Below are 26,446 nucleotides of genomic sequence, written 5' to 3'. Positions count from 1 at the left end.
TCTAGAAACAATAAATTCTGGAGAGAGTGTGGAGAAAAGGGCTCACTCTTGCACTGCTGGTGGGAATATGAATTGGTACAGCCACTATGAGAACAGTATGGAGGTTCCTTAAAAAACTAAAAATAGAACTACCATATGACCCAGCAATCCCACTACTGGGCATTTACCCTGAGAAAACCATAATTCAAAAAGAGACATGTACCAAAATGTTCATTGCAGCTCTATTTACAATAGCCAGGACATGGAAGCAACCTAAGTGTCCATCATTGGGTGAATGGATAAAGAAGATGTGGTACATATATACAATGGAATATTACTCAGCCATATAAAGAAATGAAATTGACTTATTTGTAGTGAGGTGAATGGACCTAGAGTCTGTCATACAGAGTGAAGTAATTGAGAAAGAGAAAGACAAATACCATATGCTAACACACACACACACACACACACACACACACACACACACACACACACATATATATATAAAATCTAAGAAAAAAAATGTCATGTCCCCTTATTATTGAATTTTGAGAATTCTTTATCCTGGACACACGTCCCTTATCAGCTGTACCATTTGTAATTATTTTCTCCCTATCTGTGGTTTGTCTTTCATTCTCTTAATGGTATCTCTTCACAAAAACAACTTTACTACAGTATTATGTTTACATAATAGAAATCGATTTTCAACTGTAAATCTTATGAAATTTACATATAGATCAAGTTTGTATGATGAAAATTTAACATTCAAACTGACATGTACTACAAATGGAAAATACACATGATTTCAAAGATTTTGTACAGTAAAAATATGTAAAAGTGTCCATTTTTATATTAATTACATGTTTAAATAAAATTTTGAATATTTTGAGTTAAAGTATACAGTTCAATGATTTTTAGTAACTTCACTTAGTGGTGAAAACATCATCATATATCAGTTTTAGAACATTGTAATCTCTGTAATATATCTCTCATGTCTATTTCCAGATGTTGCATATTCCTATCTCCAACCTCAGGCAAATACTGATCTATTTCCTGTCTCTATGAATTTGTATTTGTCTTTGGACATTTCATATAAATAGAATCATATAATATGTGGTCTCTTGTGTCTAGCTTCTGTCACAGTGCATAATCTTTTTTTTTTTTTTTTTTTTTTGGCAGTATGTGGGCCTCTCACTGTTGTGGCCTCTCCCATTGCGGAGCACAGGCTCCGGATGCGCAGGCCCAGCGGCCATGGCTCACGGGCCCAGCCGCTCTGCGGCATATGGGATCCTCCCAGACCGGGGCACGAACCCGTATCCCCTGCATCGGCAGGCGGACTCTTAACCACTGCGCCACCAGGGAGGCCCAGTGCATAATCTTTTTAAGGTTCATCTATGATGCATCATGTGTCACTAGTTAATTCCTTTTTATTACTGAGTTGTATTATATTGTATGGATATACTGTACTTTGTCTATCCATTTACAAGTTGATGGGCTTTTAGGTTGTTTCCAATTTTGGCTATTAATTAAGGCTCTTATATCAACTGCTGAACATATGCATGCAATCCTACATGTAAAAGTGTTTTTGTTTCTCTTTGGCAGATACTGATGAGTGGAATTGCTGGGTTGTATGGTAGTTTATGCTTGACGTTTTCAGAAATTACCAAACTGTTTTCCAAAGTGGCTGTGCCATTTTACATTACCACCATCAATGTATGATTGTTCCTTTATCTTCATAACTTTGCCAATATTTGTTATTGTAGAGAGTGTGAAAGACCTTATTTTGATTTTCATAGGCATTTCCTGAATGACATATGATTTTGAGCATCTGCTCATGTATTTACTAAAAAAATTCATGTATCTGCTTTGTTGAAATATCTGTTCATATCTTTTGTCCATTTTATGATCAGATTGTCTTTGTGAGAGTTTTTTGTATATTCTGGATACAAGTCTTTTAATGGATAAGTGATTTGTAAGTATTTCCTTCTAGGCTGTTGCTTGTCTTTTCATTTTCTTCATGGTGTCGTTTGAAGTGCTAAAATTTTGAATTTTGTTGAGATCCAATTTATCCATTTTTAAATTTTATGCACTATACTTTGTTGAAAAGACTATCTTTCTCCTCTGCAATGGATTGTCATAACATCTTTGTATAACATCAATTGACTATAAATATAACAACTTATTTCTGCACTCTGAATTCTGTTCCATTGTTCCAAAGCTATCTACCATACAATAACTTGAGCTATCTTTCTAAAAGTCTACTCATGTCTTTTATTTTTTACTTTTGAAATCCTTTAATAGTTTCCCTTCTAAGGAAAAGTTACATCAAAGCCTCCTGTATATCAAAATTCAGATTTATGGGTCCTATACAGACCAACTGAATGAGCTTCTTTGAGAAAACACAATTTTAATAAAATTCTGTTATATTAATATTTTAAGAATCATAACAGTTGTAGCAGAAAGCCAGAAAATAGTGTTGTTAAAATATTAGTTACTCATCACTTCTAAATACTGAAATACACAAATAATAAATAGTAATGCAAATTATTTAACTTTGATTGAGATGTTTATATCAATCATGATTCAATTCTATGATAAAATTAACTGGGCTTATTACATGTAGAAAAATTATGATATTTTATGAAATACCTTTAAATTTTTTTTTAAACTACAAAAATCTGCTCAAAGATTATACAATATGCTGATTATTGCATTTTATTTAAGGTTACCTTTTTAGTGTATATAAATATTATAATCTCAAAATATGTCCTTTGAGATTAATTAACTTATTGAAGTTCAGTTTTGCCAACTTTACAAATATGATAACAACTTTCTCAATGACATTCTTACTAACGAGAGAGGGGGAAACCCATTTGCTGCTTTAAATGAAAGATTACTTACTGCTCTCTTTCTAGAACACCCTGTAATCCAAGGCACAGTAAGGTTTCCTGAAATCTGTGGAAACAACAAATGGAATCTCAGTAAGGTATGCATTAACACTATTGGAATGCTGATCAACACCAAAGAATTCATACAAAATGTCAAGATAGGTCTGCATTCAGAGCATATCTCCCATGTGGACAATGCTGTTACCTTATTGAAAGCAAGGGATTTAAAAGGCTTTCCTTTGTGGTAAAATTCAAGAAGTAGTGCATTTCCTCTGAAAATTCAAGAAAATTTTGAAGACATTTTTCGGGCCTGGAAGTACCCGGATTGGAAGGTTTGGAAATCTATGGACAATAAAATTATTATAATAAAAATGCAGTGTTCTGTGGAATAAATGTTACAATAATTAAATAATTAACTATAGTCATCATACTGTATATTAGCTCTCTAGGTTTATTCATCTTACATAACTGCAAGTCCCTTTCTACATAGAAGCTACTAAGGTGAATAGCTAGTAACACTTTATTACATCAGCATTGCTGCTCAAGGAGATAGACACTACTCTCATAGGATTCTGGGGAGTGTTTAAAGTGACCAAGGTGTTCTGTGAGCTATGGCTCAGGTTAGTCTGGACTTAACCATACCTTTTCCTGGGACACACAATAATTAGGAGGTACTCCAAACTCTCACCTTGCCCTCTCCTTCCCTTCCAAACATTTGCTTCCTGAGAGACCCACAAGTCAAATCAGCCTTGCTAAGTGGTAGTGGTGGTGGGAATGTGGTATTCAATCAAACATTTATTGGTTTTGATAAATTATATTCAGTGATGGCCAATTAATTTGTATTATGCTTACTGATAAGAAGTGATGATCAAACAGTCAAAGTAAATAGTAGAGTAATATCCTCAATTATTAAAATTTCAGGTAAAAGAATACTGTCCCTGGCCACCAAGCCTGCCATTTTACTTTGAGTTCAAAATGCATCAATATGGTAGGGACAGGCTAAAAATGATATAAACTCCCAATAATAGTTGTAAGGAAAATTTTTACTAAAGTTAAAATCCCATTACGATAAAATGACATTTAACTAGACTCCTTGAGGGTCATGAGAAGGTATGAATAATTGATTTTTTAAAATGGTGAACAAGAGTGAAAAGAAAATTTCTACAGAAAAATTCTTTACAAAATATACTTTCTTGTCCTCCCACTAATACTTGATATATGATACAATGTTTGCAAAGTAAATTGACTGCTAGTCTCAATGAAGGAGGTAAATCTGCTAAAATAATCACATAATATACTCTTGAAAGAATAGAGATATCCAACTATTTTGGAAAATTTGTGCACATACTTCCATCTATTAGTGAGGATATTTTAAAACTGATTATGTAAAGTTGCTAGAGAAAACATGTTAAACCAAATGCATTGCAACCACCCCATAAACTAGTAACTAATAAAAAGTTAATATGAAACCATAAAAATGATACATATAATAAACATGGTAATTGAATTTCTTTAAACATGGACCTTATACATTTTAAGAATATAAAATGTGGTTTCTTGATTAAGTCAGTTGTATGTAACCAAGAAAATGGAAAATTCCTATAAGCACCTTAACATACAAATATTATAAATTCCATGTGATTTAGGAAGATATAAAGTTTCATATTTTTGTTTTATAATTCTGTGGCACCAGTTACATGATACTCAAATGCTATATTCAACTACCCTTTATTATTTACTTTAAATCTATTCTTCAGTGCCTTATGTTTCTGCTAAAACTTAAGAATGGCCAAGCATAGTAGCTAAATTTGTAGGCTTTTTTGAATCATAGTACTGTATAAATGTTTCCTTCAAATTTGGAACGTTTTCTTCAGTGCAAGAGTGATGACAAGGTTTCTCCCTCACCAGAGGCTATAAAATAGAGTATTTCAAATGAGTCGGAAAATATACTTCTCATTTAAGTGATATTTAAGTTCCAAACACACTTTTCAACATCCTGGTTTGGAAAATTGCAAAATGAATCTACAATACAGACTAATTTAACAAATATATTAGAATTTACATATCCAAATGAGTACTTTGTGTTTCAAAATAAAAATCTTTGGAAGTTATAAAGTCATTACAATGATGTTGCTATTGTTGAAAACACTTTGGGAACTTTTCTTTTGGAGTTGTTAGTTCATGACTCACCCAGATATTCTGTCTCATTCATATTCTCTTTGTTTTAACTGAAAATATAACAGCTCAGATTGAACAGCCATATTATTCACTAAACGTGTCTCAGAATGAATTCTATTTTCCAAAATCAAATATTCCCTGAAATGATGAAGATTTGTCACCACTGAAAGCATTTAAAAGAATCACACAGGTCCTTAAAACAATTGTAAAAGACTTTCAAAAACTTTTTGACAAATTGAACATTATTGAAATAAGTATAGATAACTTTCCAAGGTAACTAATTTGAATTCTCTTCAAATATTTATCTGCCATCTCTGTACTAGGTGCTGTTTTAGGTGCTATAGGAAATAAAAAGATGTGTAAAACATAATTTCCTGGAGGGCAAGAGCTATGATCTAGAGGCAAAGGTAAGACAGGTACATGAATGACTGTAATACAAAGATAAATATGATAAGTGCCACAAGGGAGGTACAATAAATGAAGTGCAATAGGAGTTAAAGACACGGCAAAATTACATCAACTTGAGGATTTATATCTCAGCTGAACCTTAAAAGATGAGCAGAATCTTGATAGAAATAAAAGAGCATTCCAGGGGTAAAGAATGGCATGAATATTGTGGAATAAAAGGATAGGGTGTGTTTGGGAATGGTGAATTCAGCTAGAACTAGAAAGGGAGTTAGGGTCTTTGTGGAGGCCATGAATGCCAAGGTACATTTATATGTAATTCTGCAGAAAATGGGGAGTCATTGAAAGTTTTTAAGCAGATGAGTTATATGGTCAGAATTGTACTTTTATACATTAGGATGATTAATGTGACTAACTGTGAATAGTGAATTGAATAAGTATGGAAACTTTCACAATAATTTAGGCAAGAGGTAATCTAGGCTTGGAACTAGGTTAGAGGAGGTAGGAATTGAGAAGAGAAATATAAAACATATTTATAAAGAAAGGTCTTGTGCATGAGATAGAAGATAACTAGAAAGTCTGGAGATTACTGGAATAGTCTTTTTATGGCCATCATAAAACTGCCTCCACAAATGGCTGTCGTACTCAAACTAATGCAGAGTTGCAGAGTCACAACTTTGAATGTGAATGCAAGGAAGTGCCTAATGTTGGAAATCTGCTTCTCTTGGCTAAGAATGGATACACTAAAGTATGTAACACACTAATTTGGATGTAAACTGGAGTCACATCATATGGATAGTTAAGATTTGTGAATCCAGCTATAACACTTACCTTTCTCATGGAAAATTATACTTAAAATAGATACCATATATCAGAATATTAATTATACATTTTATATACACATTATTATACATGGTTATACATTCACAGGAAAGCATGCATATAGTTACTTTTGTGGAAGATTTAAGGAATTTTAAAAAGAATTTTTACTATATTTCATTTTATACGATTTAGACCCTACATATGACTCTGTTGTAATATTTCTTCTAGACTATGAGATTCTTAAGGGCAAAGTATCATGTTTAAAACAATTTATTCTAATTATTTTTATATACATAAAAAAAGCATTTGTTTGATTTCAAAAATCTTTGTTAGGAAGACAATTCTACACATAACATAGGTATTATATTTTTAAAACTTCAGAGCAGTTCATGGGTCTAACAAAGCTCCTATCTGAAATATACTATATTTTATATAAGCCAGGAAAATTAAGTATATTATTAATTAGCATATGCTTAAAGATAAGTTGATTATCTGAAACACTCAGACAATAACCATGTCTCTCAGCAAAGTTCATCAGTAAGTGATTCATAAATTAATGTTTTAGCTTTCCATCAGTTGTTTTGGTATCAGTTGAGCATTAAAACCTAACAAACCTATCAAGCATTCTGCTTTAATCAGCAGGGCTTCCTAGATGTCTTTCAATTATGAATTATAGAGCATAGAGGACACTACTGGGCGTGTGGTAGGCAATCAATAAATATATGCTCTTTGAATGATTGAATTAACTTGTGCCTTTATTATAAACTACCTTCACCTGCCATAATTCAACAACGGTCAAGAGTGGAAATATACAAGAGACCATTATATAAGGTAGGCAGTTGGGAGGAAGGGAGTAATTTGTTTCTGGTTGAGAACAATGTGTTCTGGAGCAAAGAAGAAAAGAAGTACTGGTTTATTTAAAAATATTTCCCCCTCTTCTCTCTATCAAGTCTAGAAAAGCTTTCAGAAACTAAATAAGCTTACAATTGAAATTTTAATATTACTACTTTTGGCTAAGGAACTAACACCATTTTTTAAGCATATGGATTGTTCTTATATTAAGCCATATGAAATTAGTGTTTAGAAAATTTTACTAGCCTGACAAATTCTCGCAATTGACAACCAAGATGTTATTTGTTTTTTTTTATATAATTTTACTAGTTAAAAATTCACAAACCATAAGAGATTAAGATCAGGGAAACTGGAATTCTGAGACATTTCAATGGAATTATAAAAAGTACACATACATGGCATAACAAGCCTGATTTCACCATACTGATTCTAGAGGTACTGGCTGTTAAAAATAATGGAAGGATATAAGTAAAATAATATAAATTATTATGTGGAATGATTAAGTTCTGATGACAAGGACCTGGGGAGTTTACAATTACAAATCTGGATCCCCTGAAATTATACTCTCAAAAATATTTTAAAATAGTATCTCAATGTTACTCATGTAAAAAAGAATTGAGAAAATATAAAAATTCTTTACTAACTTTAGAAAATAAAGTGTCAAATGTTAGCTTAAATTCTACATATATTTTTACAACTGAAATTAAATGTTTTATTACATGTATACTCAGAGATCAGTTCCTTACAAAACAGCAAAAGATTTATAGCTCTTACCAAGCTACAATCCTTGCTGGGCTGGACTAGCATTCTTAACATGAATCATGGTTTCATGTCTTTGTTTTTGCACATGGATCCTTGTTGAACCCAAACATAGGCATTTAAAAGAAATCAAAAAGTTGCTGGTTGCACTAACACTATATGTACTGATACACTTACTCCATAATTTAAAAAATGAACAGCAGAGACAGCAGCAAGATGAAAGACTAAGCAGACCTAGAGTCTCATCCCTCTTCGCTGGAAACATCAAATTTAAAACTACAGATTGACAAGAATAACATCATGGTAGAAATAAGTCAAAGATTTTACAGCAACCAAGCAAATAAACAACCAAGAAAAAGCCATACTAAACATGTAGGAAATTTCACATCATTTTAAAAAGTGTCACACTCTCTTCCTTATGTAGCATGACATGGATCAGAGAAAGTGTTGGCCTTGTCACCAGTCCCCTTATGTGAACCAAAAAGAACAAAGTAGACAGAATTTACAACATTCTAACCTGGCTTTGGGCTGCTTGAGAGATTCATCTCTTTAGCTCCTAACTGGGAGCTCACATAGCCAAAAGTGGCACAACTCAGATCTCAGGCTAGGAGAAGTAGCAGGAAGCATCAGACAAGACTCAAGAAAATGGCAAGAAGACTATAGGCCCACATACAACTGGAGAAAGATTACTGATTGATGAATATACTAGACAATCTAAGGGTCTAGGATAAGCAAGAATGAGAATCTTCAGGAAATAAAGATATTTAAAAGTAGCTGCATACAGAGGGGAATCAGTACAAAGCATGCACACAAGACCAGGGGAGACACATGCCCAGGAAAGGCCTACAAAGACCTTAAGCCTTTACACCAGTCTAATCAGTGAAGGTCTTCAACTGTGCAGACCCAGACTGCAAAGACTGGTAGAGGTGGTGGTTTATTCAAATGCCTAATTAAAAAAAAAATCACAAAATATACAGAGAAATAGGAAAACATCAGCCATTCAAAAGAACAAAATACATGTCCAGAAAATGTCCCTGAAGAAACATGAACATTGGATTTACTACACAAATACTTTAAAACAATTATATTAAATCTGCTCAAAGAACTAAAGAAAAACATAAAGAAATAAAAGAAATAAGGGTGACAATATATGTATAAAATGAGAATATCAGCAGAAATAGAGATTATAAAAGGAACCAACAGAAATTTTAGAGCTAAAAATACTATAACTGAATGGAAAAATTCACTGAAGGAGTTCAACAGAAGACAAAAGAGGTGGAAGAAAAGATCAGTGAACTTGAAAAGAGGTCATTTCATATTATGAAGTTTGAGGAGCAAAAAAGGAAAAAAAATAATTCTTATCAATAAAAATGTGAACAAGGCCTAAGAGACTAATCAGACATCAAAAGCAGACCAATGTATGCATTATAGAAGTCCCAGAAGGAAGAGAGAAAGGCAAAGAGACAGAAAGATGATTTGAATAAATACTTGAAAACTTCCCAAATTTGAGAAAAGTCATTGATATACAAGTCCAAGCAGTTTAAAAAACTCCAAGTAGGATAAATACAAAGAATTCCACACAGAGACACATTATAATCAAACTGTCAAAAGACAAAGACAATGAAAGAATACTGGAATCACCACAAGTGACTCATCATATACAGGGGATTCTCAATAAGATTATATGAGGATTTCATAGCAGAAAGTTTGCAGAAAAAAGGAAGTTGGATGTTATATTTAAAGTGGTAAAAGAAAAAAAATTATCAGGTGAGAATTATATATCTAAGAAACTGTCCTTCAAAAATGAAGGAGAAATTAAGACATTTCTATATAAATATAAGTTGAGTTAGTTTATTATCACTAAATCTGCTCTGCAAGAAATGCTAAAGGGAGTCCTTCAAGTTGAAATGAAAGGACACTAGACATTAAATTGAAGCCATATGAAATTATAAATTTCTCCAGTAAAGGTAAATACATGGACAAATATAAAAACAAGTATTAATGTAACGTTTGGTTTGTAACTTCACTTTTCATTTTTCTACAGGAATTTAAAGATGAAGGCATAAAATAATTATAAATCTGTTAATGGGTACACAATATATAAAAATGTAAGCTGTGATATCAGTAAAATGGTAGGACAGAACTGTAAAGGATTAGAGTTTTTGTATGCAATTGAAGTTGTTACTATCAATTTAAAATAGATGGTTATAACTTTAAGACATTATATGTAACCCCCATGGTAAACACAAAGAAAATATGTATAGAATATATACAAAATGAAATGAGAAAGGAAACAAAAAGAGTTACTATAAAAAAGACAGTTAAACAAGAAGGAAGGTAGTAATGGAGGAAACGAGGGACAAATTATTTAAGGCATTCAGAAGTTAAGTAACATAATGGCAATAGTAAGTCCTTCACTATCAGTAATTACTTTAAAGGTAATTGGATTGACTTTCCCAATTAAAAGACAGATTAGAAGAATGGATTAGAAAAACAGGGTCCAACCATAGGCTGTCTACAACAGACTCACTATAGATCTGAGGAACCTTACCGTACACCATATACAGCATTAGCTCAAATGGGACAAAGGCTTAAACATAAAAGCTAAAACTATAAACATTTTAGAAGAAAATAGAACAGCTTCCTGACATTGGATTTGGCAAATGATTTCTTAGATATGACACCAAAAGCATAAGAACAAAATAAAAACTAGATAAATTGAACTAGATCAAAATTAAACACTTTTGTGAATCAAAAGGATACTATCAGTAGAACAAAAATGTAACCAATGAAATGGCAGAAAATATTTGTAAATCACATATCCAATAAGGAGTTAATATACAGAATATATAAAGAACCCTTACAATCTACAACAATACAGAAGCAATCTGATTTTAAAAAGGCAAAGGAAGATCAAATTAAAGGAAAGAATGGAGTAGGGAGGAAATGAAAGTTTTAGGAGAGAAAAAATACAAAAGAGACTGGAAGAAAAACAATAGAAAAATCAATGAAAACAATTTTTTTTTAAAGAGCAATACACTTAAAAAACTTCAGGCAGATTGACTGTAGTATGTTGACTGGTGACTGTCAAAAAGATATGTCCATGTCTTAACCACTGGAATCTGTGAATGTGACTTTATTTGGAATGATGGCCTTTGAAGATGTAATTAAGTTAAGGATCTTGAGATGTGATCACCCCAGATTATTCAGGTGGACTCTAAATCCAAGGACTAGTATCCTTACAAGAGAAAGAAGAGGAGATGAGAAGAGGTCATGTGAAGATGGAGGCATAGATTGGAATTATGTAGTTACAAGTGAAAGAATACCTGAAGCCACAAGAAATTGAAAGAGGCAAGGAAGTATTCCCCCCTTGAGCCATCAGAGGGAGTACGACCCTAAAGGACACCTTGATTGCAGATTTCTTGACTCCAGAACGGTGAGAGAATAAGTTTCTACTGATGTGAGCCACTCAATTTATGGTTATCTGCTACAGAAACCCCATGAAATTAATACACTAACCAAAGGAAAAGGAAAGAGAAAAGAGGAACACAAATTACTAAAATTAGGAATGAAAGAAGGCACTCTCTACCAAACTTACAAACATTTAAAACATGAAAAGGGAATGCTATGAAAAACCTTATGTCAACAAACTAGATAACTTATCCAAAATAGATATCTAGAAAGACCTAAAATCCCCAAAGTGATCCAAGAATAAATATAAAATCTGAATGAGCTTAAACAAGTAAAAAATTTGCAATACCAAAATCTCCAACAAAAATGTCCCAGCTAAGATGGCTTCATTGGTGAATTCTACCGAACATTTAAAGAATTAATAACAATTCTTTACAAACTAATCCAAAAATCAGGAGAGAACGTTTCACAACTCACTCTGTGAGGCCAGTATTGCCCTGATATCAAACCAAAGTATTATAATAAAGAAAGCTATAAGCTAATATCTCTTATGAATATACCCCCAGAAATCTTCAACAAAATAGTAGCAAACAAAATCCAGCAACATGTAAAACGTATTTACACCATGTTTAAGTGAAATTTATCCCAGGAATGCAAGGTTGACTGAACATATAAAAATCAATTAGCATAATATATCATATTCCTAGAATAATGGACAAAAATCACATGATAACCTCAATGGGCATAGAAAAAAACATTTAAAAAGATTATTCACAATGACCCACTGGGGCTTATCCCAAGAGTTTATGGTTGGTTCAACATATAAAAAATAATCAGGAGTGAAGCCACTAAGGTGGGACATGAGCCTTTCCTGACTTTGCTCCCTCTCACAAGAACAAATAACAACTATTACTGGACAAGACACCACAGAGAAAATCTTAGAGCAGTGCAGTGAGGATGGAGCAACACCATGCACCACAGAGAACAAGACAGACCACATTAGAATGGTAAGAGGAGCGGCTACATGATGACCACATTGCCCCTCCCCCAAGCTGACACAGCACCACACCAAGAGGTTTTCTCTGAGTCTACAGTTCTTCCAGTGGAAAGTGAGCACTCAGGGTAGACATCCAGCACCCCCTGCATTGTGGGTCACTTCTTGGGATTCCCCACTCTGGTCTATCCTACAGGGATTATGGGGGAATTTGTGGGGCTTGACCACTATGAATCTGATTGTGATGGAGGAAAGGGGAGAGGCTAGCAACAAACAGAACTTGCATCTTTGTAGACCAAGTTCCTACCTGGAGCACCCAAGTAGTGGTCCCAAACAGTGGTTTTGCTCATCTGCAAAACCAAGTCGATGGCATAGTCTGACCAGGGAAATTAACAGGGTGCAGGTCTGCCTGATTTTGGTCCTAAAAGGAAGAGCATTCCAGTCCTGGAGCCTGGTCTTCCCCGACTCAGGCAGGGTAGCTGAGTCATAGCCCAATACACTGTTGAGCATAGCTCCCAGCCCCATCTGATCAGAAAGGCTGGTCAGAAGACCTGAAGGCTACACAGCCCAACAACACTCAAGAAGAGTATGGCAGTCAGAATTGATCATCCACAGAGAAAACCTAGGGACAACGTTCAGCTAGAAGACTTGGGGAGGGTGTCAGCTGATTCAAGATGACAAATATCTAGCCTTGCCCAGCTTGGAGTCAGTTTACCTGTTCTGCCAAGGCAGCGAAGCTAATTCTTGCTCCACCCTTTGCTGAGTATAGCTCCAGGCCCCTTAAGACAAGAGACCCTGACCCAGAATACCTGAGAGCCTTCTTGGGGCTGGCCCTCCTGTTCGGCCCAGGCAGGGGAGCTAGTTAGCAAGCCTGCTTACTGTTGAGTGTACCTCTCTGTCCTGCCCGACAAAAAAGACTGGCCAAGACATCTGGAGAGCCCAACAATGCTCAAGTCGAGAGTCCAGCAGGCAGAGTTGATCATCCACAGAGCAACGCCAATGGCCCCATTCAGCCAGGGAACTTGACAGAGTGGGTTACCTTGAGTCAAGATCAAAATCAAAGAGCTTTACCAGCTTTGGAGCTGTTTTTCCAGCTACCCACAGGTAAGGAAATGAACTCATAGTCCTCTTCATGGGTGAATACAGCTCTCAGTCTGCCCAATCAAGGAACTTAACAAGAGTACACAGAAAGCTACACAGCTAATTCAACAGCCCTGTGTACAGTGGCACTCAAAGAAAGCACAACCCATGGCTTCCCCATCTGCAAAGCAAAACCACAGGCCTCATCTGACCAGGGAATTCAGTGCACACTCTGGCATGATTCTGTTCCCCAAAGAATGAGCTGTATAGGCCCTTGGTGCTGTCTTGATGCCCTGCCAGGGCAGATAATCAAATTCATAGCCTCACCAACTACTGAGTACAGTACCTAGATCTGACTATCTAGTAAGCCTGTCCAGAGAATACAGACAACTGCAGAGCTGTTATATCCTACAGCCTCACTTGGGTAGGAAATCAAGCCAGCAGAACTGTACAACCATTCTTGGCCAGCTGCATCCCACACAAACAAAAAGCTTGGTCAATGGCCTCACTTAAAAATAGACCCTGATAGCAAGCCTCACCACCTGTCCAAGGACATAACCAGCAGACACATCCAGAAACCCAACCTGAGCTGATTGGTGAAGAACTGTCTCTGCCAGAGAGAACCTGTAAAGTCTGAAAGACAAAACTTACTCAAATGTGCAGATACCAAAGAATCAAGGGTCATAAAATACCAAGTAAACATGATACCTTCAAAGGGAACTAATAAAACTCCAATAACTCTGCTAAAGAAATGGAAATCTTTGACTTTTCATACAAAGAATTCAGAATAATGGTCTTAGAGAAGTTTAGTGAACTACAGAAACATATGTACAAATGAAATTAGGAAAACAGAACATAAACAAAATGAATTACAAAGAAACAATAAGAAAACAACAAAAACAGTAAATCTTAGAGATTCAGATTACAGTGACTGAAGAATTCAATAGAGAGCTTCAAAGGAAGACTTGATCACACAAAAGAAAGATTCAGTGACCTAGAAGACCAGGAAGACATTTTAAATTATCCAGTCAGAGAAACAAAAACAAAAAAAAAAAGAATTAAAAAGAATGAAGAAAACCCAAAGAATTTATAGGACACAAGAAAAAAGAATATATTATGGGAATTCCAGAAGGAGAAGATTTTGAAAGTAGCAAAAGAGAAGAGAGAAGTTATACACAAGGAAACCTCTATAAGACTAAAGGCAGATTTCTCAACAGAAACTTCAGTCTAGAAAAGAATTGGATGATATATTCAAAATATTGAAAGAAATAAACAGTCAGCCAAGAATTCTATATCTGACAATGCTATCCTTCAGAAATGAAGAAAAAAAATATTTTCTTGAATAAATGAAAGCTGAGGGATTTCACTAGACTTGCCTTAGAAAAAAATGCTAGGGGGAGTTCTTTGAGTGGAAGTTAAAAGACTAATTAACATCATAAAAAAGTATGAAGGTAGCATAAAACTCACTGCAAGTGGTAAAGATATAGTCAAAGTTAAATCCTGTAATATGGTAATGGTAGTGCATAATTCACAAACAACTATAGTTTAAAACTTAAAAAATAGAGACAGTAAAAATTAACCAAAATTATAATAATTTGTCACTGGTTGTGTAATATAAAACTAAGTAAAGTATAATGTCTATAGCCTAAAATGTCCGTTGGAGGAGAATTAAAAGTGTAAAGTGCAGCCATTATGGAAAGCAGTATGGAGGTTCCTAAAAAAGTAAAAATAGAACTAACACTCCTGTGTATATATCCAAAGAAAATGAAAACACTAATTTGAAAAGATACATGCACTCTGATGTTCATAGCAGCATTATTTACATTAGCCAAGTTATGGAAACAACCTAAGTGCCAATAAACAGATGAATGGGAAAAGGAGATGTGGATGGAATGGAATATTAAAATGGAATATTACTCAGCCATAAAGAAGAATAAAATTCTGCCATTTGTAACTGCATGAATGGACCTAGAGAGTATTATGTTTAATGAAATGTCAGAAAGAGAATGAAAAATAATCTATATCATCACTTATATGTGGAATATAAAAAATAAAACAAATGAATATATATATATATATATATATATATATATATATATATATATATAACAAAACAGAAACAGATTCATAGATAAAAAAGCAAACTAGTGGTTACTGGTGGGGAGGGGAAAGGAGGTACAGGCAAAATAAGGGTATGAGATTAAGAGATACAAACTACTATGTATAAAACAGATAAGGAACAAGGATATATTGTACAGCACAAAGAAATGTAGCCATTATTTTTTAATAACTTTAAATGGCGTACAATCTATAGAAATATTGAATCATGATGTACACCTGAAACTAATGTAATATTGTAAGTGATCTATACTTCAATAAAAAGTATAAAGTTTAGGAATGCTATTGAAGTTAGGTTGTTATCAATTAAAAATATGGTGTTATAATTTTAAGATGTTTTATGTAAGTCTTAGAGTAACCAGAATGGAAAGATCATGTAGTAATCACAAAAAAGAACATTATAAGTAAAGGCATACTGATACCAAAAGACATCAAAACTGACATTAAAACAAAATACATCAGGATAAGAAACAAGGAACAATGGATCTACAAAACAGCCAGAAAATAATTAGCAACTGGCAATAGTAAGTCCTTACTTATCAACAATGAATTTAAATGTAAATGGATTAAATTTCCAATCAAAAGAAACAGAATGGCTGAAAGGACGAAAGAACAAGATCCACTGATAGCTTACAAGACCCTCAGTTTAGCCTTAGATACACACATAGACTTACAGTGAAGGGATGGGAAAAGACATTTCAAGCAAATGGTAAACAAAAGAAAGCAGGGGTAGCTATACTTATAATAGGAAAAGTAGACCTTAAAATGAAATTGGTAAAAGGGAAAATGAAAGTCATTATATAATGATAAAGGGTTCAATCTATCAAGAAACTATAATGATTATAAATATGTATGCACCAACTTTGGATCACTTAAATATATAAAGCAAACACAGACAGAAGTAAAAGAAGAGATAAACAGCAATGCAAGAATAGATGGGGACTTTAATACCCCACCTTCTAAAAGGAATAAGTCATTCAGGAAGAATATCAATAAAGAAGCAGAGGATTTAACCAATACTGTAGACAAAATGGTTTTAACAGACATATACAGAATATTTCATTTGATAACAGAAATAAGCCAAAGCATTTATGGTCAGCAAATATTTGGCAAGAGAGCCAAGAGTACGCAATGGAGAAAAGACAGTCTAATAAATGATGCTGGGAAAATTGGATTTCACATGCAAAAGAATGAAAATAGACCCCTATCTAACACAATGACAAGAATTAACTGAAAATGGTCTTAAATGTAAAACCAGAAGCCATAAGACCCCTACAAGAAAATAGGAAAGATTCTTCTGACATTGATATTGGCAACAAGTCTTTATATATGACATCTAAAGCACAAGCAACAAAATAAAAAATAAACAAGTACAACTGCATCAAACTAAAAAGCTGCTGCACAGCAAAAGAATAATCCACAAAGTGAAAAGGCAAACTATGGAGTGGGAAAAAATAATGTTTGTAAAACATATAGCTGAGAAGAGCTTAATATCACAAGTGTATAAAGAACACATACAACTTAATAGCCAAAACCCAAGTAACCCAATTAAGAAGTGAGCAAAGGACCAGAGTAGACATTTCTCCAAAGAATATATATAAAAGGCCACCAGGTACATAAAAAAATGCTCAACTTCACTAGTCATTAGGGAAATGCAAATTAAAACCACAAGATATCACCTCAAGTCTATAAGAATGGCCATCATCAAAAAGCAAGAGCTAACCAAATGCTGGGGTGAATGTGGAAAAAAGGGAACATTTGTGCAGTGCTGGAGAGATTGTAAATGGATACAGCCTCTATAGAAAACAGTATGGAGTTTCCTCAAAAAATTAAGAATAGAACTACCATATGATCCAGCAATTCCACTTATGAGAAAATGTCCAAAGGAAATGAAAACACTAAAATGAAAAGACACTTTTACCCCACATTCATAGCAGTAGTATTTACAGTAGCAAAGATATGAAAATTACTGGCTCATCTAAGACCTAAGATGGTGGCGTTTGCATAGAGTGTAATTGCTGCAGGCATACCAGATGTGGAAATGTGGCCAAAGGATGACTCTACTAAGGAATGCCCAGGAACTTACCAATATCTGTGTTGTGATTTTTAAAAACTTTAAACAGTACAGCTGAAGCCCCCTCTTCACCACATGCCACAATCTCTGTGCATTGAAGGTAGAGACTGTGGTGGCCTCTGTAAGGTCACTCTGCCCTGGAGCCACTGGCTGGAGCCCCAGCCTCAGCCGCAGTACACCTGCCACCAGTCCCCTCTACCACCACCTCAGCCAGAGTCACGTCGCACACTGCATGGCCACCAAAGGCAGAGTGAGAGTGAATTGATGCCGGGAAGGAGACCCCAAAGGTGCCGCAGCCACAGGAGGCTGAGTTCTGGCTGCTGTAAGCCTTACCCGAGGGCTTCAACTGGGCCCCTCAGGCCATGCACGAGCTGAGTGTCACGCGCCTCCTGGACCCCAACCTGCCTTGTGTTGCCGACCCAGTCGCCCAGTTGACAGAATGAGGTGAAGTCAGAAAATTGCTCAGCAAGACCAGTCATACCAAGGGCCTCTTCTCTTGTGGTTTCACTTGCCAGTGAGCACAGTCTTGATAATTCCGTGTGGCTGACAGGGTCTTCGTGCTCCAGTCTGACACCAGGCTGGAGCCTCTGAGGTGGGAGAGCTGAGTTCAGTACACTGAACAAAGAGAACTCCCAGCCCCGTGTAATGTAATTCAGCAAGAGATCTCCCAGAGATCTCTGTCTCAAAGCAAAGACCCAGCTCCACACAACAGCCAGCAATCTCCAGTGCTGGACACACCATGCCAAACAACTAGCAAGACAGGAATACAAAACCTCCAATTAGCCGAGACGCTGCCTAAAATCATACTAAGTTCATAGACATACCAAAACACACCACCAGATGCAGTCCTGCCAACAGAAAGACAAGATCCAGCCCCACGCATCAGAACACAGACACCAGTACCCTCCACCAGGAAGCCTACACAACCCACTGAACCAAACTCACCCACTGGGGGCAGACACCAAAAACAACAGGAAATACAAACATGCAGCCTGAAGAAAGGAAACCGGCAAACACAGTAAGTTAAACAAAATAATAAGACAGAGAAATACACAGCAGATGAAGGAGCAAGGAAAAAAAAAACACCAGAACAAATAAATGGAGAGGAAGTAGGCAGTTTACCTGAAAAAAAATCAGAGTAATAACAGTAAAGATATCCAAAATCTTGGAAAAAGAAGGGAGGAAATACAAAAAACATTTAACAAGGACCTAGAAGAACTAAACAGCAAACAATGATGAACAACACAATAAGTGAAATAAAAAATTATCTAAAAGGTATCAAGAGCAGAAAAACAGATGCAGAAGAACGGATAAGTGACATAGAAGACAAAATAGTGGAAATAAATACTGCAGAGCAGAATAAAAGAAAAGAATGAGAAGAATTGAGGACAGTCTCAGAGATCTCTGGGGCAACATTAAATGAACCAATATTTGAAATATAGGGGCCCCAGAAGAAGAGAAAAAGAAAGGAACTGAGAAAATATTTGAAGAGATTATAGATTAAAGCTTCCTTAATGTGGGAAAGGACATAGTTAATCAAGTTGAGGAAGCACAGAGACTCCCATACAGGATAAATCTCAGGATAAACATGGCAAGACACATATTAATAAAACTATCAAAAATTAAATACAAAGAAAAAATATTAAAAGCAGCAAGGGAAAAGTAACAAATAACATACAAGGGAAGCCCCATAAATTTAAGAGCTGATCTCTCAGCAAAAGCTCTGCAAGCCATAAGGGAGTGGAAAGACATATTCAAAGTGATGGAAGGGAAAAACCTAAAACCAAGATTACTCTACCTAGAAAGGGTCTCATTCAGATTTGATGGAGAAATTAAAACCTTTACAGACAAGCAAAAGTTAAGAGAATCAAGCAGCACCAAACCAGGTTTACAACAAATGCTAAAGGAACTTCTCAAGGCATGAAAAACAAGAGAAGGAAGAGATCTACAAAACCAAACCCAAAACAATTAAGAAACTGGTAAAAGGAACATACATATTGATAATTACCTTAAATGTAAATGGATTAAATACTCCAGCCAAAAGACATAGACTGGTTGAATGAATACAAAAACAAGACCTGTATATATGCTGTCTACAACAGACCCAGTTTAGACCTAGAGACAAACACAAACTGAAAGTGAGGGGTTGGAAAAAGATATTCTGTGCAAATAGAAATGAAAACAAAGCTGGAGTAGCAATTCTTATATCAGACAAAATAGACTTTAAAATAAAGAGTATCACAAGACACAAAGAAAGACACTACATAATGATCAAGGGATCAATCCAAGAATAAGATATAACAATTGTAAATATTTATGCACCCAACATAGAAGCACCTCAATACATAAGACAAATGCTAAGAGCCATCAAAAGGGAAATTGACAGTAACACAATAACAGTAGGGGACTTTAACACCCCAATTTCACCAGTGGACAGATCATCTAAAATGAAAATAAATAAGGAAACACTAGCTTTTAATGATACATTAAACAAGACAGAGTTAATTGATATTTATAGGACATTCCATCCAAAAACAACAGAATACACTTTCTTCTCAAATGCTCATGGAACCTTCTCCAGGATAGGTCACATACTGGGTGAAAACTCAAGCCTTGGTAAATTTAAGAAAATTGAAATAACATCAAGTATCTTTTCTGACCACAGTGCTATGAGACTGGATACCAAGTGCAGGAAAAAAAAAAATTAAAAAATACAAACACATGGAGGCAAAAATATATGCTACTAAATAACCAAGAGATCACTGAAGAAAGCAAAGAGGAAATCAAAAAATACCTAGAAATAAATGACAATGAAAACATGACAATCCAAAATATATGGGATGCAGCAAAAGCAGTTCTAAGGGGGAAATTTATAACAATACAATCCTACCTGAAGAAACAAGAAAAATATCCAATAAACAACCTCATCTTACACCTAAAGCAATTAGAGAAAGAGGAACCAAAGAAACCACAAAGTTGGCTAAAGGAAAGAAATCATAAAAATCAGACCAGATATAAATGAAAAATAAATGAAGGAAACAATAGCAAAGATCAATAAAACAAAAAGCTGGTTCTTTGAGAAGATAAACAAAATTGAAAAACAATTAGCCAGACACAACAAGAAAAAAAGGGAGAAGACTCGTATCACAGAATTAGTAGTGAAAAAGAAGTAACAACTGACACTGCAGAAATACAAAGGATCATGAGAGATTAGTACAAGCAACCATATGCCAATAAAATGGACAAAGTGGAAGAAATAGACAAATTCTTAGAAAATCACAACCTTTTGAGACTGAACCAGGAAAAAATACAAAATATAAACAGATGAATAACAAGCACCAAAATTGCAACTGTGATTAAAATCTTCCAACAGATCAAAAACCAAGTTATCCAGAGAGTCGGAGGAAGATGGTGGAAGAGTAAGACGCAGAGATCACCTTCCTCCTCACTGATACACCAGAAATACATCTACACATGGAACAACTCCTACAGAACACATACTGAACGCTGGCAGAAGACCTCAGACCTTCCAAAAGGCAAGAAAGTCCCCTCGTACCTGGGTAGGTCAAAAGAAAAAAGAATAAACAGAGACAAAAAATAATAGGGACTGGACCTGCACCAGTGGGAGGGAGCTGTGAAGGAGGAAAGGTTTCCACACACTACGAAGCCACTTCGTGGGCAGAGACTGCGGGTGGCAGAGGGGGGAAGCTTTGGAGCTGTGGACGACAGCACAGCAACAGGTGTGTGGAGGGCAAAGTGGAGAGATTCCCGCACAGAGGAATGGTGCTGCCCAGCACTCACCAGCCCGAGAGGCTTGTCTGCTCACCCACCGGGGCGGGCGGGACTGGGAGCTGAGGCTCAGGCTTCGGTTGGAGCACAGGGAGAGGACTGTGGTTGGTGGCGTGAGCACAGCCTGCAGGGAGCTAGTGGGCCACAGCTAGCCAGGAGGGAGTCGAGGGAAAAGTCTGGACATGCCAAAGAGGCAAGAGACTTTTTCTTCCCTCATTTTTTTCCTGGGGCGTGAGGAGAGAAGATTAAGAGCACTGCTTAAAGGAGCCCCAGAGATGGGTGAAAGCCACGGCTAACAGTGTGGACCCCAGAGACAGACATGATATGCTAAGGCTGCTGCTGCCGCCACCAAGAAACCTGTGTGCAAGCACAGGTCACTCTCCACACCTCCCTTCCAGGGATCCTGTGCATCCCCTGTGCATACCCTTGCCACTGCAAGGGTACTGTGATTCAGGGAAAATTTCCCTGGGAGAGCACATGGTGAGCCACAGGCTGGTGCAATGTTACACTGGCCTCTGCTGTCGCAGGCTCACATGGTATCCTTTCCTCTCCCTCCCTCAGGCTTGAGCGAGCCAGAGCCCCCAAATCAGCTGTTCCTTTAACCCCGCCTAGTCTGAGTGAAGAACAGAAGCCCTCAGGTGACCTACATGCAGAGGCAGGTGCAAATCCAAAGCTGAACCTGGGGAGCATGGGAACAAAGAAGAGAAAGGGAAATCTCTCCCAGCAGCCTCAGGAGCAGCAGATTAAACCTCCACAATCAACTTAATGTAACCTGCATCTGTGGAATACCTGAATAGACAAAGAATCATACCAAATTGAGGAGGTGGAATTTGAGAGCAAGGTTTATTATTTTTCCCCTATTCCTCTTTTTGCGAGTGCATATGGGTATGCTTCTGTGTGAGATCTTGTCTGTATAGCTTTGGTTTCACCATTTGTCATAGGGTTCTATCCATCCGTTTTTTGTTTGTTTGTTTGTTTCTTTTTATTTTTGGAAAAAAATTTTTTTCTTAAAAATTATTTTTATCTTAATAACTTTATTTTGTGTTATCTTATTTTATCTTTCTTTCCTTCTTTCTTTCTTTCTTTCTTTCTAATTGTTCTCCATTTTATTCTGAGCCATGTGGATGAAAGGCTCTTGGTGCTGCAGCCAGGAGTCAGTGCTGTGCCTCTGAGGTGGGAGAGAGAACTTCAGAGCAGTGGTCCACAAGAGACCTCCCAGCTTCACATAATATCAAATGGCAGAAATCTCGCAGAGATCTCCATCTCAACACCAGCACCCAGCTTCACTCAACGACCAGCAAGCTACAGAGCTGGACACCCTATTCCAAACAGTTAGCAAGACAGGAACACAACACGAGCCATTAGCAGAGAGGTTACCTAAAATAATAATAAGTCCACAGACACCCCAAAACACACCACCAAACGTGGATCTGACCACCAGAAAGACAAGATCCAGCCTCAACCACCAGAACACAGGCACTAGTCCTCTCCACCGGGAAGCCGACACAACCCACTGAACCAAATTTAGCCACTGGGGACAGACACTAAAAAAAACGGGAACTATGAACCTGCAGCCTGCATAAAGGAGACCCAAAACACAGTAAGATAAGCAAAATGAGAAGACAGAAAAACACACAGCAGATGAAGGAGAAAGACAAAAACCCACAAGACCGAACAAATGAAGAGGAAATAGTCAGTCTAACTGAAAAATAATTCAGAATAATGTTAGTAAAGATGATCCAATATCTTGGAAATAGAATAGACAAAATGCAAGAAACATATAACAAGGACTTATAAGAACTAAAGTTGAAACAAACAATGAAAAACAACATATTAAATGAAACTAAAAATACTCTAGATGGGATCAATAACAGAATAACTGAGGCAGAAGAACGGATAAGTGACCTGGAAAATAAAATAGTAGAAATAACTACTGCAGAGCAGAATAAAGAGAAAAGAATGAAAAGAACTGAGGAGAGTCTCAGAGACCTATGGGACAACATTAAACACAACAATATTTGAATTATAGGGGTTCCAGAAGAAGAAGAGAAAAAGAAAGGGACTGAGAAAATATTTGAAGAGATTATAGTTGAAAACTTCCCTAATATGGGAAAGGAAATAGTTAATCAAGTCCAGGAAGCACAGACAGTCCCATACAGGATAAACATGGAGAAAGGAGAAACATGCCGAGACACATATGAATCAAACTGTCAAATATTAAATACAAAGAAAATATATTAAAAGCAACAAGGGAAAAACAACAAATAACACACAAGGGAATACCCACAAGGTTAACAGCTGATCTTTCAGTAGAAACTGTACAAGCCAGAAGGGACTGGCAGGACATATTTAAAGTGATGAAGGAGAAAAACCTACAACCATGATTACTCAAACCATCAAGGAACCCATTCAGATTTGATGGAGAAATTAAAAATATTACAGACAAGCAAAAGCTGAGAGAGTTCAGCACCACCAAACCAGCTTTACAACAAATGCTAAAGGAACTTCTCTAGGCAAGAAACACAAGAAAAGAAAAGACCAACAGTAACAAACCCAAAATAATTAAGAAAATGGGAATAAGAACATACATATCGATAATTACCATAAATGTAAGTGGATTAAATCCTCCCAACAAAAGACACAGACTGGCTGAATGGATACAAAAACAACACCTATATATATTCTGTCTACAAGAGACCCACTTCAGACCTAGAGACACATACAGACTGAAAGTGAGAGGATGGAAAAAGATATTCCATGCAAATGGAAACCAAAAGAAAGCTGGAGTAGCAATTCTCATATCGGACAAAATAGACCTTAAAATAAAGACTATTAGAAGAGACAAAGAAAGACACTACATAATGATTAAGGGATCGATCCAAGAAGAAGATAAAACAGTTGTAAATATTTATGCACCCAAAATAGGAGCACCACAATACATAAGGAAAATACTAACAGCCATAAAAGGGGAAATAGAAAGTAACACATTAATAATAAGGGACTTTAACACCCCACTTTCACCAATGGACAGATCATCCAAAATGAAAATGAATACGGAACCACAAGCTCTAAATGATATATTAAACAAGATGGACTTAATTGATATTTATAGGACATTCCATCCAAAAACAACAGAATACACATTTTTCTCAAGTGCTCATGGAACATTTTCCAATATAGATCACATCTTGGGTCACAAATCAAGCCTTGGTAAATTTAAGAAAATTGAAATTGTATCAAGTACTTTTCTGACCACAATGCTATGAGAATAGATATCAATTACAGGAAAATATCTGTAAAAAATACAAACACATGGAGGCTAAACAATACACCACTTAATAATGAAGTGATCACTGAAGAAATCAAAAGGAAATCAGAAAAATACCTAGAAAAAATGTCAATAGAGACACAACGACCCAAAACCTATGGGAGGCAGCAAAAGCAGTTCTAAGAGGAAAGTTTATAGCAAAGCAATACTACCATAAGAACCAGGAAACATTTCAAATAAACAACCTAAACTTGCACCTAAACAATTAGAGAAAGAAGGTCAAAAAAAAAAAACCTGCAAATGTAGCAGAAGGAAGAAATCATAGATATCAGATCAGAAATAAATGAATAAGAAATGAAGGAAATGAGAGCAAAGATAAATAAAACTAAAAGTTGGTTCTTTGAGAAGATAAACAAAATTGATAAACCATTAACCAGACTCATCAAGAAAAAAAGGGAGAAGACTCAAATCAATACAATTAGAAACGAAAAAGGAGAAATAACAACTGACACTGCAGAAATACAAAAGATCATGAGAGATTACAACAAGCAACTCTCTGGGAATAAAAGGGAAAACCTGGTAGAACTGGACAAATTCTTGGGAATGCACCACGTGACAAGACTGAATCAGGAAGGAATAGAAAATATGAACAGAAAAATCACAAGCACTGAAATTGAAACTCTGATTAAAAATCTTCCAACAAACAAAAGCCCAGGACCAGATGGCTTCACAGGCAAATTCTATCAAACATTTAGAGAAGAGCTACCACCTATCCTTCTCAAACTCTTTCAAAACATAGCAGAGGGAGTAACACTCCTAAACCCATTCTACAAGGCCACCATCACCCTGATAACAAAACCAGAAAAGGATATCACAAAGAAAGAAAACTACAGGCCAATATCACTGAGGAACATACATGCAAAAATCCTCAACAAAATAATAGCAAACAGAATCCAACAGCACATTAAAAGGATTATACATCATGATCAAGTGTGGTTTATTCCAGGAATGCAAGGATTCTTCAATATATGCAAATCAATCAACATGATACACCATATTAAGAAATTGAAGGAAAAAAACATATGATCATCTCAATAGATGCAGAGAAAGTTTTCAACAAAAACCAACACCCATTTGTGATAAAAACTTCAGAAAGTAGGCATAGAGGGAACTTTCCTCAACATAATAAAGGCCATATATGACAAACACACAGCCAACATCGTCTTCAATGGTGAAAAAGTGAAACCATTTCCACTAAGATTAGGAAGAAGACAAGGTTGCCCACTCTCACCACTCTTATTCAACATACTTTTGGAAGTTTTTCCACAGCAATCAGAGAAGAAAAGGAAATAAAAGGAATCCAAATGGGAAAAGAAGAAGTAAAGCTGTCACTGTTTGCAGATGACATGATACTATACATAGAGAATCCTAAAAATGTTACCAGAAAACTACTAGAGCTAATCAATGAATTTGATAAAGTAGCAGGATACAAAGTTAATGCACAGAAATCTCTGGCATTCCTATACACTAATGATGAAAAATCTGAAAGGGAAATCAAGAAAACACTCCCATTTACCATTGCAACAAAAATAAAAATATATCTAGTAATAAACCTACCTAAGGAGACAAAAGACCTGTATGCAGTAAATTATAAGACACTGATGAAAGCAATTAAAAATATTACAAATAGATGGAGAGATATACAGTGTTCTTGGATTGAAAGAATCAATATTTTGAAAATCACTCTACTACCCAAAGCAATCTACAGATTCAATGCAATCCCTATCAAAATACCAGTGGCGTTTTTCAAAGAACTAGAAAAAAATTTC

General features: G+C 35.7%; 1 protein-coding gene across 1 annotated transcript in view; it reads right to left on the bottom strand.

The window, feature by feature from the left end:
* Positions 1–26,446, bottom strand: part of HDX (highly divergent homeobox) — a 150,427-nt gene that overhangs the window by 97,342 nt on the left and 26,639 nt on the right. Inside the window, exon 3 of the mRNA XM_060087754.1 lies at positions 2,881–2,934. Coding sequence (XP_059943737.1) covers positions 2,881–2,934 — 54 coding nt within the window. The remainder of the gene's footprint in view (positions 1–2,880; positions 2,935–26,446) is intronic.

Source organism: Mesoplodon densirostris, chromosome X (assembly GCF_025265405.1).
Source record: "Mesoplodon densirostris isolate mMesDen1 chromosome X, mMesDen1 primary haplotype, whole genome shotgun sequence".
Taxonomy (NCBI): domain Eukaryota; kingdom Metazoa; phylum Chordata; class Mammalia; order Artiodactyla; family Ziphiidae; genus Mesoplodon; species Mesoplodon densirostris.
The sequence above is the reverse complement of the archived record's forward strand: the minus strand, read 5'-3'. Positions and strand labels throughout refer to the sequence as shown.